The 13,373-nt window shown below is 54.1% G+C and overlaps 6 protein-coding genes across 6 annotated transcripts; 2 read left to right on the forward strand and 4 right to left on the reverse strand.

Annotated features, from left to right (window-relative positions):
• Positions 1-312: 312 nt before the first annotated feature.
• Positions 313-1,706, forward strand: P168DRAFT_232893 (SDR family oxidoreductase; the record flags this gene model as incomplete). Its single annotated transcript, XM_024833346.1, has 4 exons — positions 313-586; positions 645-784; positions 837-1,026; positions 1,120-1,706. The coding sequence occupies 4 exons, from the start codon at positions 313-315 to the stop codon at positions 1,704-1,706; spliced, it is 1,191 nt and encodes a 396-aa protein (XP_024694659.1).
• A 243-nt stretch (positions 1,707-1,949) lies between these two features.
• Positions 1,950-5,459, reverse strand: ireA (bifunctional endoribonuclease/protein kinase IRE1; the record flags this gene model as incomplete). The annotated part of the gene is made up of 2 exons (XM_024835894.1): positions 1,950-2,406; positions 2,458-5,459. 2 exons carry the CDS (start codon positions 5,457-5,459, stop codon positions 1,950-1,952), a joined length of 3,459 nt encoding a protein of 1,152 aa, XP_024694660.1.
• A 1,146-nt stretch (positions 5,460-6,605) lies between these two features.
• P168DRAFT_317564 (structure-specific endonuclease subunit SLX1) lies at positions 6,606-7,739 on the forward strand (the record flags this gene model as incomplete). Its single annotated transcript, XM_024840114.1, has 2 exons — positions 6,606-6,829; positions 6,905-7,739. The coding sequence occupies 2 exons, from the start codon at positions 6,606-6,608 to the stop codon at positions 7,737-7,739; spliced, it is 1,059 nt and encodes a 352-aa protein (XP_024694661.1).
• Positions 7,740-7,794: 55 nt separating this feature from the next.
• Positions 7,795-8,686, reverse strand: P168DRAFT_267023 (bifunctional thymidylate/uridylate kinase; the record flags this gene model as incomplete). Its single annotated transcript, XM_024835009.1, has 2 exons — positions 8,389-8,686; positions 7,795-8,324 (listed from the first exon to the last, which is right to left on the reverse strand). The coding sequence occupies exons 1-2, from the start codon at positions 8,519-8,521 to the stop codon at positions 7,795-7,797; spliced, it is 663 nt and encodes a 220-aa protein (XP_024694662.1). The 5' UTR covers positions 8,522-8,686.
• Positions 8,687-8,970: 284 nt separating this feature from the next.
• P168DRAFT_317566 (uncharacterized protein) lies at positions 8,971-9,537 on the reverse strand (the record flags this gene model as incomplete). The annotated part of the gene is made up of 1 exon (XM_024840115.1): positions 8,971-9,537. The coding sequence occupies one exon, from the start codon at positions 9,535-9,537 to the stop codon at positions 8,971-8,973; it is 567 nt and encodes a 188-aa protein (XP_024694663.1).
• Positions 9,538-11,105: 1,568 nt separating this feature from the next.
• On the reverse strand, positions 11,106-12,003 carry P168DRAFT_233049 (undecaprenyl diphosphate synthase family protein; the record flags this gene model as incomplete). Its single annotated transcript, XM_024833354.1, has 3 exons — positions 11,106-11,336; positions 11,397-11,726; positions 11,821-12,003. 3 exons carry the CDS (start codon positions 12,001-12,003, stop codon positions 11,106-11,108), a joined length of 744 nt encoding a protein of 247 aa, XP_024694664.1.
• Positions 12,004-13,373: the final 1,370 nt, after the last annotated feature.

Genomic DNA, 13,373 nt, shown 5'->3' on the forward strand with positions numbered 1-13,373 from the left:
CTCCCCTAGTCATAACATTGACACTACTGAGGTCTTCCTGAGGTCTCGTCGCGGGCTACACGAATCATGAATGTCTTGGCTTGGTCGTAGCTGCGTGGGGGCGGCGCCGGAAAGCATGATTCCTTGTCTGTTAGACTTTGATCTACCTGATTTATTCCCTTGTGGATATAGTAGGAGCAGTGAGGTGCTGATCAGAGTCTAGGACGGACGGACTTAAATTGATGGCTTGTTCCACGTGGAAAAGAGAGAGAGAGATAGAGACAACTTATCCCTGATACTATACTGCTCTATTCATTACAAGCAGAATATAAAATGACTTCCAAAAACGTCGCCCTCGTCTTCGGCGCAAGTGGCATCTCCGGCTGGGCCGTCGCCAAAAATGTCCTCTCCTATCCTACCTCTACGACCTTTTCCCGCGTTATTGGATTAACGCATCGTCCTAGGACGGTCGAGGAGAGTGGCCTGCCTCAGGATCCTCGTCTGGAGCTGCACTCGGGGATCAACCTGCGCAGTAGCTTGGATGATGTGCTTGGACAAATGCAGAAGATTCCGAACGTGGATGAGGTTACGCATGTTTATTATTTGGGTGAGTGATTGCCTACTATCTATGTTCTATGTATGATACGGGGTTGATACCTGAACAGCCTATTCCAATGCCACGGCATATAGCGAAAACGTCATGGACATCAGAGACATCAACGTCAACATGACATCCAACGCGGTCCACGCATGCGACCGTCTCTGCACGAAGATGAAGTTCTTCGTGTTGCAGACTGGAACTAATGTACCCCCTCCTTCTTCCTATAGCACTCATCAAACCACTGACGACTGTATAGAACTACGGCGTCGCCGTCTTCCGCTTCCAAGACCAAATCGAGATCAACCCCCCGCTCAAAGAAAACCAGCCGCGCATTCCCTCCCCCTGGGGCGACGAGATCTTCTACTACGGCCAGGTGGATATCATCAAGGAGGCGAATCGGGGGAAGAGCTGGAAGTGGTGTGAGGTGCGGCCTGATCAGATTGTTGGTATGTTTCTTCTTTTTCTATCCTACCTATCTACCCTACTCTATCTATTCTATCCCCTACCCCAGGAAGAAAGTCTATACTAAGAAAGTGAAGGCCACGTCCCAACCCCAACAAGCATGACCTTCGTCGAGCCCCTCGCCCTCTACCTCGCCCTCTACCGCTACGTCAACGGCCCCAACGCACGCGTGCCCTTCCCGGGAACCTACAAGAACTACACGCACACGTACACGCCCTCCTCGCAGGACATCATCGCCCGCTCTGAGATCTACCTCTCCGTCGTGCAGCCGGACAAGGCCCACAACGAGGCTTTCAACACTGCAGACAGTGATACCCCCGCGCCGTGGAGTACCATGTGGCCGCTTATGTGTGAGTATTATGGGCTGAAGGGGGAGGATGCGGTCCCTGGGGGGACGAGCTGGGGGGGCATTGATGGGTGGTGGGAGGAGCATGGTGATGATTACGAGCGGATGTGTGGGGAGTATGGGCTGCAGAAGAGAGGCGTTAGTGAGGGGAGTTGGGTGTTCTTGAAGGCTGGTTTTACGTTGTTGGAGAGGAGTCGGCATATGAGTTTGGAGAAGATTAGGGGGGTGGGGTTTCAGGAGGAGTTTCCTGTCGGACATGGGTATTGGAGGGTTTTTGATTATTTGGCTGGGGAGAAGATTACGCCGGATTTTAAGTAGATTAGCTGATTGCTGCGGTGTGGATTTTGTGGTTGGGTTTTGGTTATTGTATGGTGGGGGTTTAGGTTATGATGAATGGTTTTGGGAGGATAGAATAGATACTGTGGAAAGAAGTTGCGAGCCTGATGGTCATACGAGAGAATGATCCATGATAACTACATGTAGCAGGTCTTGATATCAACTATATTCTACATCTAAATCCATCCAATCATATCTAACATTATGTCCATATCATATCCAAGTCTATTCCGGCGGCGTAAAATACCGCTTGAACCGATCCGTCCGCGTCAACCGCAACGCCACAATCACTTCGTGACAGCTCATCAACAGGCTCGGGAATCGCACCGTCCAGAAGTTCAGATACCCTTCTGGCAGCCCCCCAATGTGCGTCTTGAGATGCTCGGGCATGTCGTTGTAGTGGTTCCGCTTGTTCCGCAGGGCCCGGAGCAGGTCCAACATCTTGGAGCCTGTGTACTTGCGCTGCTTGCCCAGACTCAGGATGAACTCCTTGGGAAGTAGTCGCAGGAAATCCATGTCCGGTCCCATCACCTGCGGGGCCACGTCCTCCAGACGCAATAAAGCATCCGACGGCGGATCGCGCGGCTCGAACTCGAAGTGATCCGACACGTCACACATAAACGCCAACCGGTCCGACGGAGGCCAGAAGAAGGGGTGGGTCAGGACGGCACTAGCATCGGGACTGCACAAATTAGCGAAGGACTATGACGAAAGGAAATAGAAGGAAACATACCGACGACGCGGGTCCAATGAGATCATGGACTCGATCAGATCATGCGCTTCAAACGCGTAATTGCCCAACCGTTGGAGCTCCTCCAGGTCGTACTGCCCCTTGACGATATTGGCTTCCCGCATGAATTTGCCGTTCTTGTCGAACGGATGGCACCCCCGGGTCAACACGTAGTAAAACACGCAGCCGAGAGAGAATATATCGATAGATCGCGTGGCGCGCCGGTTGGTCTGCGGGTCCACCACGGCCGGCTCGGACGACTCCGTATGCTGCGAGTCCGGCCCCGGGGGGCTCGGGATCATGTCGTCGTCCACCAAGAGTTCCGGCGCGCGCCAGCCGGACGTCCCCGCGGCGTGGGCCGTGGTCGCCCGGAACGAGCTCTGGTTGTCCTCGAGCTTCTTGCACAGCCCAAAGTCCGAGATGAGCAGTCGCAGTCCCCGGCTGGCTGCGCGGCCGCGGGGCACCGCCGTGAGAATGTTTTGCGGTTTCAGATCCCGATGCACGATCTTCAAGGAGTGCAGGTAGCGGACGCCGCAGACGATCTGCCGCAGGATGTCGGGGAGGTCGAGACCGCCGTTGACGAGTTGCGGGTAGTCCCCAGGGCGCTCCACCACCTCCTGGAGCGAGGCCGGACACAGTTCGAGCGCGATGTAGAGGAAGCCGGCCGCCTGCTCGCGGCAGAAGTACCGGATAACGTTGTTGTGGTCGTCACTCTCCTGCAAGAGGCTGACCTCGTGCGACGCGACGTCGAAGAACTCGACTAGCATCCGCTTGACGGCGACGTCGCGCCCGTCGAACGACCCGCGGTAGACGACCGTGCCGTGGCTGCCGTGGCCCAGCACGACGTCGGTGAAGACCCGCAGGCGCCCGATGCGGAGGACGCCGTCCGCCTCGACGATCTCGTTCGACACAGTCCGCGCCAGCGGGACCTCGGCGTCGGCCCGGGCCGGCGGGGCGAGGGTGGACGCGTCGTCCGCGGAGCGGTCGGCCGCGCCCTCCCCGTCGGAGGTGCCGGATTTCTTGCCCCGCCGGTGCGCCTTGCCTCCCCGTTTCCCTCGGGCCCGCTTCTTAGGTCGCTTCTCGGGGTCGAGGACGAGAGGATCCACATCGTCATCCCCTTCCCGACCTGGCGACGAGACGGCAAAGCGCACCTGGGGTGTGGTGTCCGAGTCCAGTGATCCGCGGTCCCGCCGGGGAGTGGGCGTCGCGTCGCCTCCCGGGAGAGCCTGATCGTCCGCCAGATCGACCGTAACGTTGGTCACCCGACGGGCGGGGCTCCGCTCCCGGTGGATGCCGCCCGCAACTGGCGTCGACGGGGTGGACAGGGCGGGTTGGCCGGCGGACGCGATGATGTTCTTTAGGTCGAGCTTCTGCTTGGCCAGCTCCTGGAGGTGATGGGAGTTGAAGTAGATAAAGGAACCCAGGAAGAGCAGGATGAGGGTGACGAAGATGTCCAGGGCGTTGTCCCAACCCTTGCGGATGATGGTGCTGTGGCGCAGCGCGGGGGGCAGGGCGGGTTCGCGGGGGTCACCGATGAGATCGCGCGGGGTGTCGTTGGCGCGGTCAGCCGAGGCGCCGGCGAGGCGGGGGACGTGGCGCACGCCGCGAGGCCCGTTCATCGCGTGGACGCCAGCCAAGGCGGCCTTCTGTTGGTGGACGCTGAGGCTCGTCAGGGGCTGGCCGTGGCGGAAGTAATCCTTCTGGTAGCACTGGGCCAAGGGGGCGCGTGAGGTGACCATGGGGTAGGTCTCTTCGGACATGGCGTACCAGCCGCCGGCGTCGGTGCAGTCGATGAAGACGCGGCCGTAGCTGTCGTCGAGGGTGCCGTAGTCGGGGTCGGGGGGCTGGATCGGCTGCGACAGCAGGACGAGCGGGGTTGGGGCGTCGGGGGCGTCGTCGGCCTTGACGGGTCGAGCGATGTCAAAAACGCGAACGACGGGGGTGACAAAGTCCTGGAAGTAGCGGAGGCGGTTCCGGGTCGAGTGGTCGAAGCCCATGATGCGGCCGTCGTGGCTGCTATAGATGTGAGTGCGGTCCATGGTCTGAAAGTGCTGGCTCTGCAGGTCGACATCGCGGTTGTTGGGGGCCCACTCGGAGTATTTGAGGGTGCAGATGGGGTCGCCGGTCTCGGTGTTCTGGATGGCGACGGCGTATTCGATGCGGCCGAGGACGAGGGTGCCGGAGGGGGATTCGCAATCGTCGTCGTCGTCGGGGTCGAGGTCGAGGCTGTCGCCCTTGCGGCGGCACTCGGGGGCGGACGGGACGGAGCCATGGGAGCTGAAGACGCGGAGGATGGCGCCGGTACGGGCGTCGACGGTGTAGAGGGTGGTCTCCTTGCGGGCGGTGTAGGTGACGGCGGGGTCGGTGCCGGAGTAAGGGGTCTGGTCGACCAGGTCCTTGACGGACAGACCCAGTTTCTGCAGGCCGGCGTCGGGACCGGGGCTGTAAATGTAGAGGCTCCCGCCCTGGCTAGGTTCGACGATCCAGATAAAGTCATCCTCGGGCTGGGTGCGGTCGAAGCTGGACTGGTTTTTTTGGCGATGGTAGATGCTCTCGACCGCCGGACTGCTGGGAACCTCGAGGGCCCAGCGGGACGCGCCGGTCTTGCGGTCGCGGGCGTGAATGGAACCGTCGACGGTCGCCAGCAGGACAAAGTCCTCAACCTCCCAGTCCTGCAAGGACCGCGCATGCAGCTGCGGCGCCAGGCCGGCAGACGGGCTGCTGACAACCTGGGCAGGAGGGGCTCGAACGGCGTGGCCGGAGCCCGCCAGAGCCATCGTTGCTAGGGCGCTCGCATCGTTGGACTTCACGTTCAACGTGGAGGGAGATGGGTGATCGCGACCCGCGGGGCCTAAGGGCACGGAGAGGGTGGAGGGGCGATCGGCATCATGATGATGTTGGGGGACGGAGGCGTGTAGCTGCTGCGGAGCTACGAGGCCGGGCAGGAGAAGAAGGGCGACGCTGGCGGGAAGAGTCGACCGGGCGCCAGGCAGCCGCCACCGCATGTTTGTCTGTAATGGGTGGGTGGTGGATGGGGGGGACAAAGGAGGCGTTCACGACCACCCCCCGGACGTCATCGAGGGAGGAAAAATGGTGACCTTTGAGGATATTGACGAGATGGACAGAGGGTGGATGATGGACGATGAGACTGGGAAGAAATGGAGGAGGTGGGCGAGGCTGTCAGACGAGGCTGGAACCGTCAATCACTGCCAATCCGGACGGAAGTAGCCGACTTACCTAGTGGGACTATGCTGGAGGTTGTATGTTGAAGGGATCTTTGGTATAAACAATATCAACCGAGATAAACAACGAAGTCAAGGATGAGGAAATTGATGGAATCATGGAAATATCGATGAAGATGAAAGATGAGATGGAAAGGGAGAAATGCAACGGTTGTGGGAGAGTCAGAACAGGCCGAGAGAAGGAAGCCAGTCGAGCCCCCAGTCAACAAGGGGTGGAGACTGAAGACAGGGATGTGAATGGATGGGGGGAGGGAGGGATTGATCGCCCAAGTGGGACGGGCTGCGAGAGAGAGTCAATCAGAAGAAGTTGAGGTTGAATTAGTGGCGACCTAAGTAGAGGAAGATAGAATGAAGGATGGAGAGGAAGAGAAGAAGAAGATGAGAGTAAGATAGAGAAGAGAGAAGACAGGTATGGTACGGTATGGTATGGTTGGTATATTACCGTACTGACACCACAAACATATTTATGATATCAATTATGATTTTTGATTTTGATTCTTGGATATATCTCCATCCTACAAAGTATCCAAAGTATAAGTATCTAAAGTATCCAGTATCTAGAGTATACTACAACAGACTCGTCACACCGATGGACACGCAGATCTCCGGCGGAGTCGCCCTGAATCCACGGGCCTTCCCGAATAAATCCAATGATCATATATATAATATACTAGATTATAGATAAAACTCGAAATGATCCTGAGACATCAAGGGTCAGGGGTTTCTTGTCCTCGTACTGTACTGTAAAAGTGCTGCTGACACATTATACTATGCCCGTTATGCACCTCTTTAAACGCCACTCCCATTGAAGCCTCATTGATATCCAGATTCATCACAACAACAAACAAATACAACCAGAAGAAACAATTCCAAATAAATAAAACCAATATCAAAAAATGAAAGAGAATCATGGACAAACCCATCCCCCCCCTCTACGCCTGCTACCTCCTCCGTTCCGTCCCCAAACCAGCTGCCCTCTATATCGGCTCCACGCCCCATCCTCCACGCCGTCTTGCCCAGCACAATGGCGTCGCTAAAGGAGGGGCCAAAAAGACTGCCAATGATAAGAGACCGTGGGAGATGGTCATCGTTGTCGAAGGCTTTATGAGTCGTGTGTCTGCCTTGCAGTTTGAGTATGCCCCCTCCCTCCCTCCCCTTCTTGTACTCTATAAATCTATAAAAAAAAAAGCCTAACAATAACGACACAGATGGGCATGGCAACACCCCCACGACTCTAGACACACCGCCACGGAACCAGGCCAAATCACAAAACGCCGTGGTCGCCGATCCCTAACGGCCATCCTGGGCGACCTGCACCGGCTACTACTGTCCACCGGCTTCTGCTCCGCCCCACTCGCAATCCGCTTCTTCGCGGCCGATGTCTATCGCGCCTGGACGATGTGGATCGACCGTGATGGGCGCGCCTTACCGCCTCAAATGAAGACCATCCCGGATGGGACTTGTCCGGTTGGGCCTGGGGGCGAAGGTGGAAGAGTCGGCTGTGTTGATGCTATCCCTGTCGACTCGTCCCCCATCCATGATTACCTCGAGAAGGCGCATTTCCTACTCGATGATCCGGAGCATCTGCAATGTCGGATCTGCCGGGAGGTAGTAAATCCACTAGGAGAACGCATTGTCGTCTGTCCGCAGCCGCACTGCCACGGTATCAGCCATCTATTATGTCTATCGGCGAGGTTTCTACATGCGATGCAGGATCGAGACCAGCTCGTTCCGACGGAAGGGGACTGTCCGGCGTGCCAGGAGACTGTGTCATGGCCGCTCATGATGAAGGAACTGACTCTTCGGACACGAGACGCCAAAACCGTGCAGAAGATCTTGCGCAAGCGGAAGAAACAATCCTCCCGCCAGGCTAACTCACGGGCGACCTCCGTGCCCGCGGAAGAGCCTAAGAACCCACTTCCTCCAGACGACGTCCCCTTGGCCGACGACTGGACCGAGCAACTAGCCGTTGACTCGGACTCCAGCATCGAACTCCCTCCCCCAAGCCAACGCACCGAGATTGTCATCTCGGACAGCGAATGACCCTAGTCTAGATTAATGACCTTCGTACAAAGCTGGAAAAAGATAGAAAGAAAGATCACTCGGCAATCCCCTCCAAACTCCGCAAACCCCCCATCCCAGCAACCCTCCCCATCCGATCACTCACCACCTCCCAAATATCCCGACTAACCTTCTCAAACGCCGCCCCCGCATCAACAATCATGACATCCCCCGCAGGCAACCGATCAAACAGCGTCTGAAACAGCTCCCTTACCCGTCTCTGCATCGGCTCGTTCTCGTACCTCTCCGCGCCGAACCCGCCCCGCGCCCCCGCCTCCTCCGGCGAGATCCGCAGAAACAGACACACGTCCGGCCGCGGCAGCCCGATCTCCGGCGCCCACGCCCACTCCAATCCCAGCGCCGCGTTGCCCTTCGCGGCGGAGTACACCGCCCCGGAGTAGGAGTACCGGTCGACGAGCACGGTCGTGCCAGCTTCGATTGCTGTTCGGATCGTCTCCGCCGCTTCCCATCTGTTTGCCGAAAAGAGGAGGTGGATGGTGTGGTCGTCGAGGTGGGTTGTGCCGCGGAGGTAGTTGTCGATTAGGGTGCCGATGGGGGTTGTTCGATCTGTATTATCATTTATTAGTTTCCTTCTTCTCCCCTATTTCTTAGATACTATGTATATATATACCAGGAAATCGAATATGCTTCACGTCGTGACCCGCCTTCTCGAGCCTCTCGCGCAGTACCTCGCACTGACTGGATTTGCCGGCGCGGTCGAGCCCCTCCACGACGATGAGGGCCCCGCGTGTGGGTTTGGGCATGTTTAATAAGGTAGGTGATATGTATAATTCAATCGTATATTAAGTAAAGATTGAGAGCAAGAATTGAGAATGATGGGTTCAATTGATGAGGTGAATGAAGCAAAGCGGGGGTCGAGTGGTGGATTGTCGCATAAGTTATGCGGCACGATACAGTGAAGATTACTCAGCATTGGTAGGGGGATAAAAAAGACAGACAGGACAAGAGACATGTATCCAGATCAAATATGGAGTACAGTACAATATAAACACTCAGTTCTCCAAACCAAATCAAGATTATTGAATTATACTTATTACATACAACGATTAATGTGAAATATCACGTCGAAAAAAAAAGGAATCCCCTCTTCACCATCGACAACCCAAACCAGGCTCATCTGCAGACAGGAGATACAGATATAGTACCGCACAAAGCCACTAATAGGCTGGAACACTTCCATCTGCAGACACGGCTACTTCCGAATCGGACAAGTCGCAGCATACGCATCCATCTCCTCCTCCATCAGACGCCAGACCAGCGGCTCGTCCAGAGCAGCGGAAATATCCCGGCACGTCTCATTGTCCGAATGCGCCAGGATGAACGACTTGTGCTTCCAGCACATGCTTGGGAGACGCGTCTTCATCTTGACCGCGCATGCGTCGAGCGCTTGAGGATCATTGCAGAAGTCGAACCTCTCGCGCTCTGCGGCTCCCGCCGGCGCGCACTGCTCGAGCATCGTTTCAATGTAGGTGTCGGCGAATTGGAGCATTTGCTCGAATTCGTCCTCTGAGACTTTGAGGCGGGCGAGATGGCGCTCAAGCCCCTTTTGTACCGCGGGGCGTAGATGGTTGGCTCGGATGGTGTCGTGGTAGGTTTCTGCCGTGAAGACGCAGCCCTGGTGGCAGATGTGTCCCGCGGCGTCTTGGACCCACTCGTCGAATTTGCTGACTGCCTTGTTATAGGTACGGACGCAAGTGGGAGAGAGGATGAAGGCTTGGGCGCTCGCTGCCAGGAAAGAGAGAAGGATGGTGGCTTTCATGTTGGTCAGGACACTGAAGAGATTGCGGATGTAGGATACAGGTGACGGGCTTGTTGGAGATGGAAGTAGTTAATTTTGCCAGAGTGACAAGGGAAGAGACCGCGATATAAATGCTCTGCCGTTCTCCTCCAATATCAATTGCAACAAACCAATTATTGGCCTATCAATACAATGGGGCTATTGAGAGGTCACCTATAGAGATATTCAATCTTCCACTATGAGACCGAAGGTAAACACTTCAATGACCCCTTGCATGTTCGAAAGCCTGTCAACATTATTGCAGGCTGTTCTCTCTACCAGCCAGGAAGTGAATAAGCCCACATATGATAAATGCAATGCTAATTGAGATCGGTAAACCCATTTTATTGCTTGCTGGAAGTTTGCCAGGGGTACATCGGAGATTTGGCTCATAGGTCCACCAGTATATTGAACCACTGGTTCATCTCAGTCATAATCTGTGGCAAATACTTTTATTTGAGAGGGTGTTGGTTGATATCATATTGTCCGTTGCGCCAACTTCGGCCCTCGCCAGAAAATATGTAAAAACACTTGATTAAGGTACATCATAATATCGACTCAATGTCTCTACCGTCCTAATTTAATATCGGCACCTGCGAATCTCCGCAGTCCTTGCAGAAAGATCCTATACCTCGCAGACGAACCACGCCTGGCAAAACATGCGCTGTCCTCCCCAGTGCAGAATATCTCCGTGGACGCAAGCTGCCAAGGGGGGTACCCTTCGAACTGGATCCGCGATCCAAAGATAAACAAGATATCTGGGTTCAGTATCCGCTGACCTAGGTCATTCTTACTGCTCAGAGCACCTTTGTACGAGTCTGCCGTCCACTCCTTATCTTTGGGACGTGAGCGGTCGTCTAGCGAGGCCACAAGCATGGTCTGTAGCATCCTTTCGACTTGCATAGTATCAATCTCGTCTGGGGATATTTTCCCCTGTCCGACCAAGCCTGCCAAATCATTGCAAATGTCTGCGAGGCTATTCCGACCGTCCTGGGCGGACAGCAGCAACAGACTACATTTGCCGTGTCCGGTCCCGGTTGGATTCAAAGTATGCCGCTGTGCGCCGTAGTAAAGGCGAAGTCTAGTCGCCACTATTTCATGGATCGAGTCTTTGTTGGCCTTTAACGTTCCTGGATGATCTCTGTTTAGTACGAACCATCCAAGTGTCTCGACTCGAAACGTCTCACCTGTCCTCTCATACACGCTCAACAAGGTTATTCCCATGCAGCTACACCAGATCATAATATCGGCGACAGTGCTCATTGCGATGTTGAGTGCATTCGGGCCTTCCGTCAAGTGTAGTATGACACCTAAATGCGCTGGTATCTTCTCTAACTTTCCAGCATCCTTTTGTATCATCTTGAGCGATACTTCCTCGCCGTGCAATCTGCAATCTAGCCCTTGGCTGATGGCGCGAGAGTACCCGCAAACAGCATTAGATGCTCTCAGAAAGAGTTCAAAGACAAGATACAACCAGCCCACGAGTACATGGAGAACGTCAGGTGTCTCTATTACAGGGTCGATGCACTTGGCCCGGGGTCTCTCAGCTGTCACTGACCAAGCACCTGCGTAAAGTCCCAGTGCTTTAATTCGGGCCAGTTTTTCTCTAGGATCACAATATCAGTGGCTTCGTGGCATTGCCAAAGCATGAAGTCGCTCAGGCGGCTCGTGCCAGAAGTGCGTATCAGGAAGTCCAACGGCGGGCATCCTGCAGTAGACATTGTGTCTTCAAGCGTCTCGATCATGTCTTGCCGGGGCAATGGCACACCGTGACCGGTCATCTCGGGTTGAGATGCGCTATCAAGTTGACCGGCTGTGCATAGTCGACGGGAGTGCTTCACAACCGCTGCTTTCACAGAAGAGGTGATCTCGTGCCGTGATCCGTACGCCAGACAAATATTCAAAACACATTTGGTATTCTTAGCGAGGAGCCGTTCTGCATGTTCAAGGTCCTCGACGGTCTCCGCGCGCAGTAACGACTTATTGCCGCATATTCGGAGTTTGACTTCAAACCGCTCCGCTACACCCCCATCTTGCAGAAGCCGTGCAAGACAGACCTTCAAAAGAACCATGACTGCCTTAATCTCTTCAGCAGAGCGCCGGAAATTCGCAAGACTAAATGCATAGACTGTCACGGCCTGGATTCCGGTCGCGAAGCAGAACTCGAGTATCTGTAAGATATTTCAGTAAACCGCGTATACCTAAATACTGCAGATCGAGGCTATACTGACAGTCGCGAGCGTTGTGAGCACCAGCCTGATACACCTTTTCCAGGGGCATCTTGTCTTCTTTTCCATAACGTCTGTTTCCGTCCATGATAAACCCCACATGTTTTGGGATAGGGCCTTGCTGGACCAGTAGGCGAAGGAGGTCCTTCGACCAGGTGCTGTCCGAGTTCATTATTGAATAAAGATCAAATGAGTGCAGATATGATGGCAGTGCCGTCATCAGGAATAGATGGAAGTATAGAGGATATATAAATTGGATTCGGAAAGGTGGCTGGACGAAATACGTATGCTTTAAACTTCCTCATGGTGGTCCACCTCCTTCCTACAGCTTTGGATACATTTACTAGAGAACGTAAAATAGAATAGAAATGAGTCTAAGAAAGAAAGAAAGAAGCAATAAGGAAATAAACATGAACATAAACAAGAAACCCTCGAAAACCCCTGCCTACTCCGCACAGGATACATTACTCCCCCTTTTTCTCGCATAGCATATGCGAACAGTCTGATGCCCAGAAATATCAGACAATAACAGTAGAATAAGTGTATTCAAAACTATCCACCATCATGGGGTGCATGCAGCCTATGGCCTGCGTAGTGGTTGACGCGTCATTTTATGACAGCCGGACTTGATATCGGTTATCCCAACATAGCATCGCACGCCATGATGTGATATAGCCAGAGGTTTCAAAGAAGCTACACGTATCTTTTTCAGACGTATAATATGTCTCTTAACAGACTCGAACAGGTAAGTGCAGAGCTCGATGGGCTATCATCAAAAAACGTCATGGTCATAATTACAACCGTATATCTTCTAGTAAGACTGTCTCCAATTATACAAGCCTGTTAATCCGGAATGACTAAATTAATGAGACAATTAGAACTTCGTCGCTACAAAGCAGTGGATGAATATCCGTACCTTCTCTCAAACCATGAGTATATAGATCGGAGAGCAAGGACATCAACGCCACAAACCCTATCTGGAAACTTAATTGAATTTGTTTGTATTGCAGTCCTCGACAAATTTATATCTGTACCTCGCCTTAACCCTCTTTCATATTCGCGGTTTGTATCTGTACCTAAATGGCTTGTAACAATGGCCAATATCGATATTCTTCCATGTCGCACTCGGTGGATACAGCGATTCGCCCAACTCGAGCAACTCCTGAACGAAGGAACTGAATTTCGACCGCTTCTTCTTCACTACATTCTCCTTCTTCTGTGTCCCACAATTGGTGCTCTTCTGGTCTCCCACAGGTCTAACCCCTTCGCCCTACATCTCCGATGCCTGGCCTTTCTTTGGACGGCGGGGTTTGGCACATGGATCATGCAAACATGCCGAACCCCCAGTGCTGGAAATGGATATTGTATAGGACTTTTTGTCTTTCTCTTTATCATGCGATCCGGCACGATCCTCCTGCTCCGGGATCCAGAGCGAGAGTTCAGGCGAATTGAGAAAGTATCTGGTCCTCAGTGGAGCATGGAGCAGGTATCTTCATCGACCAAAAAGCCGGATACAAGGCCATCAGCTGCCCGCCTGTCTACCTGTGAGAACCAGCAGGTATACATTTGGCAAGGATATCCACCAGAGAT

This window comes from Aspergillus campestris (assembly GCF_002847485.1).
Source record: "Aspergillus campestris IBT 28561 chromosome Unknown P168scaffold_4, whole genome shotgun sequence".
NCBI classification, from domain to species: Eukaryota; Fungi; Ascomycota; class Eurotiomycetes; order Eurotiales; family Aspergillaceae; genus Aspergillus; species Aspergillus campestris.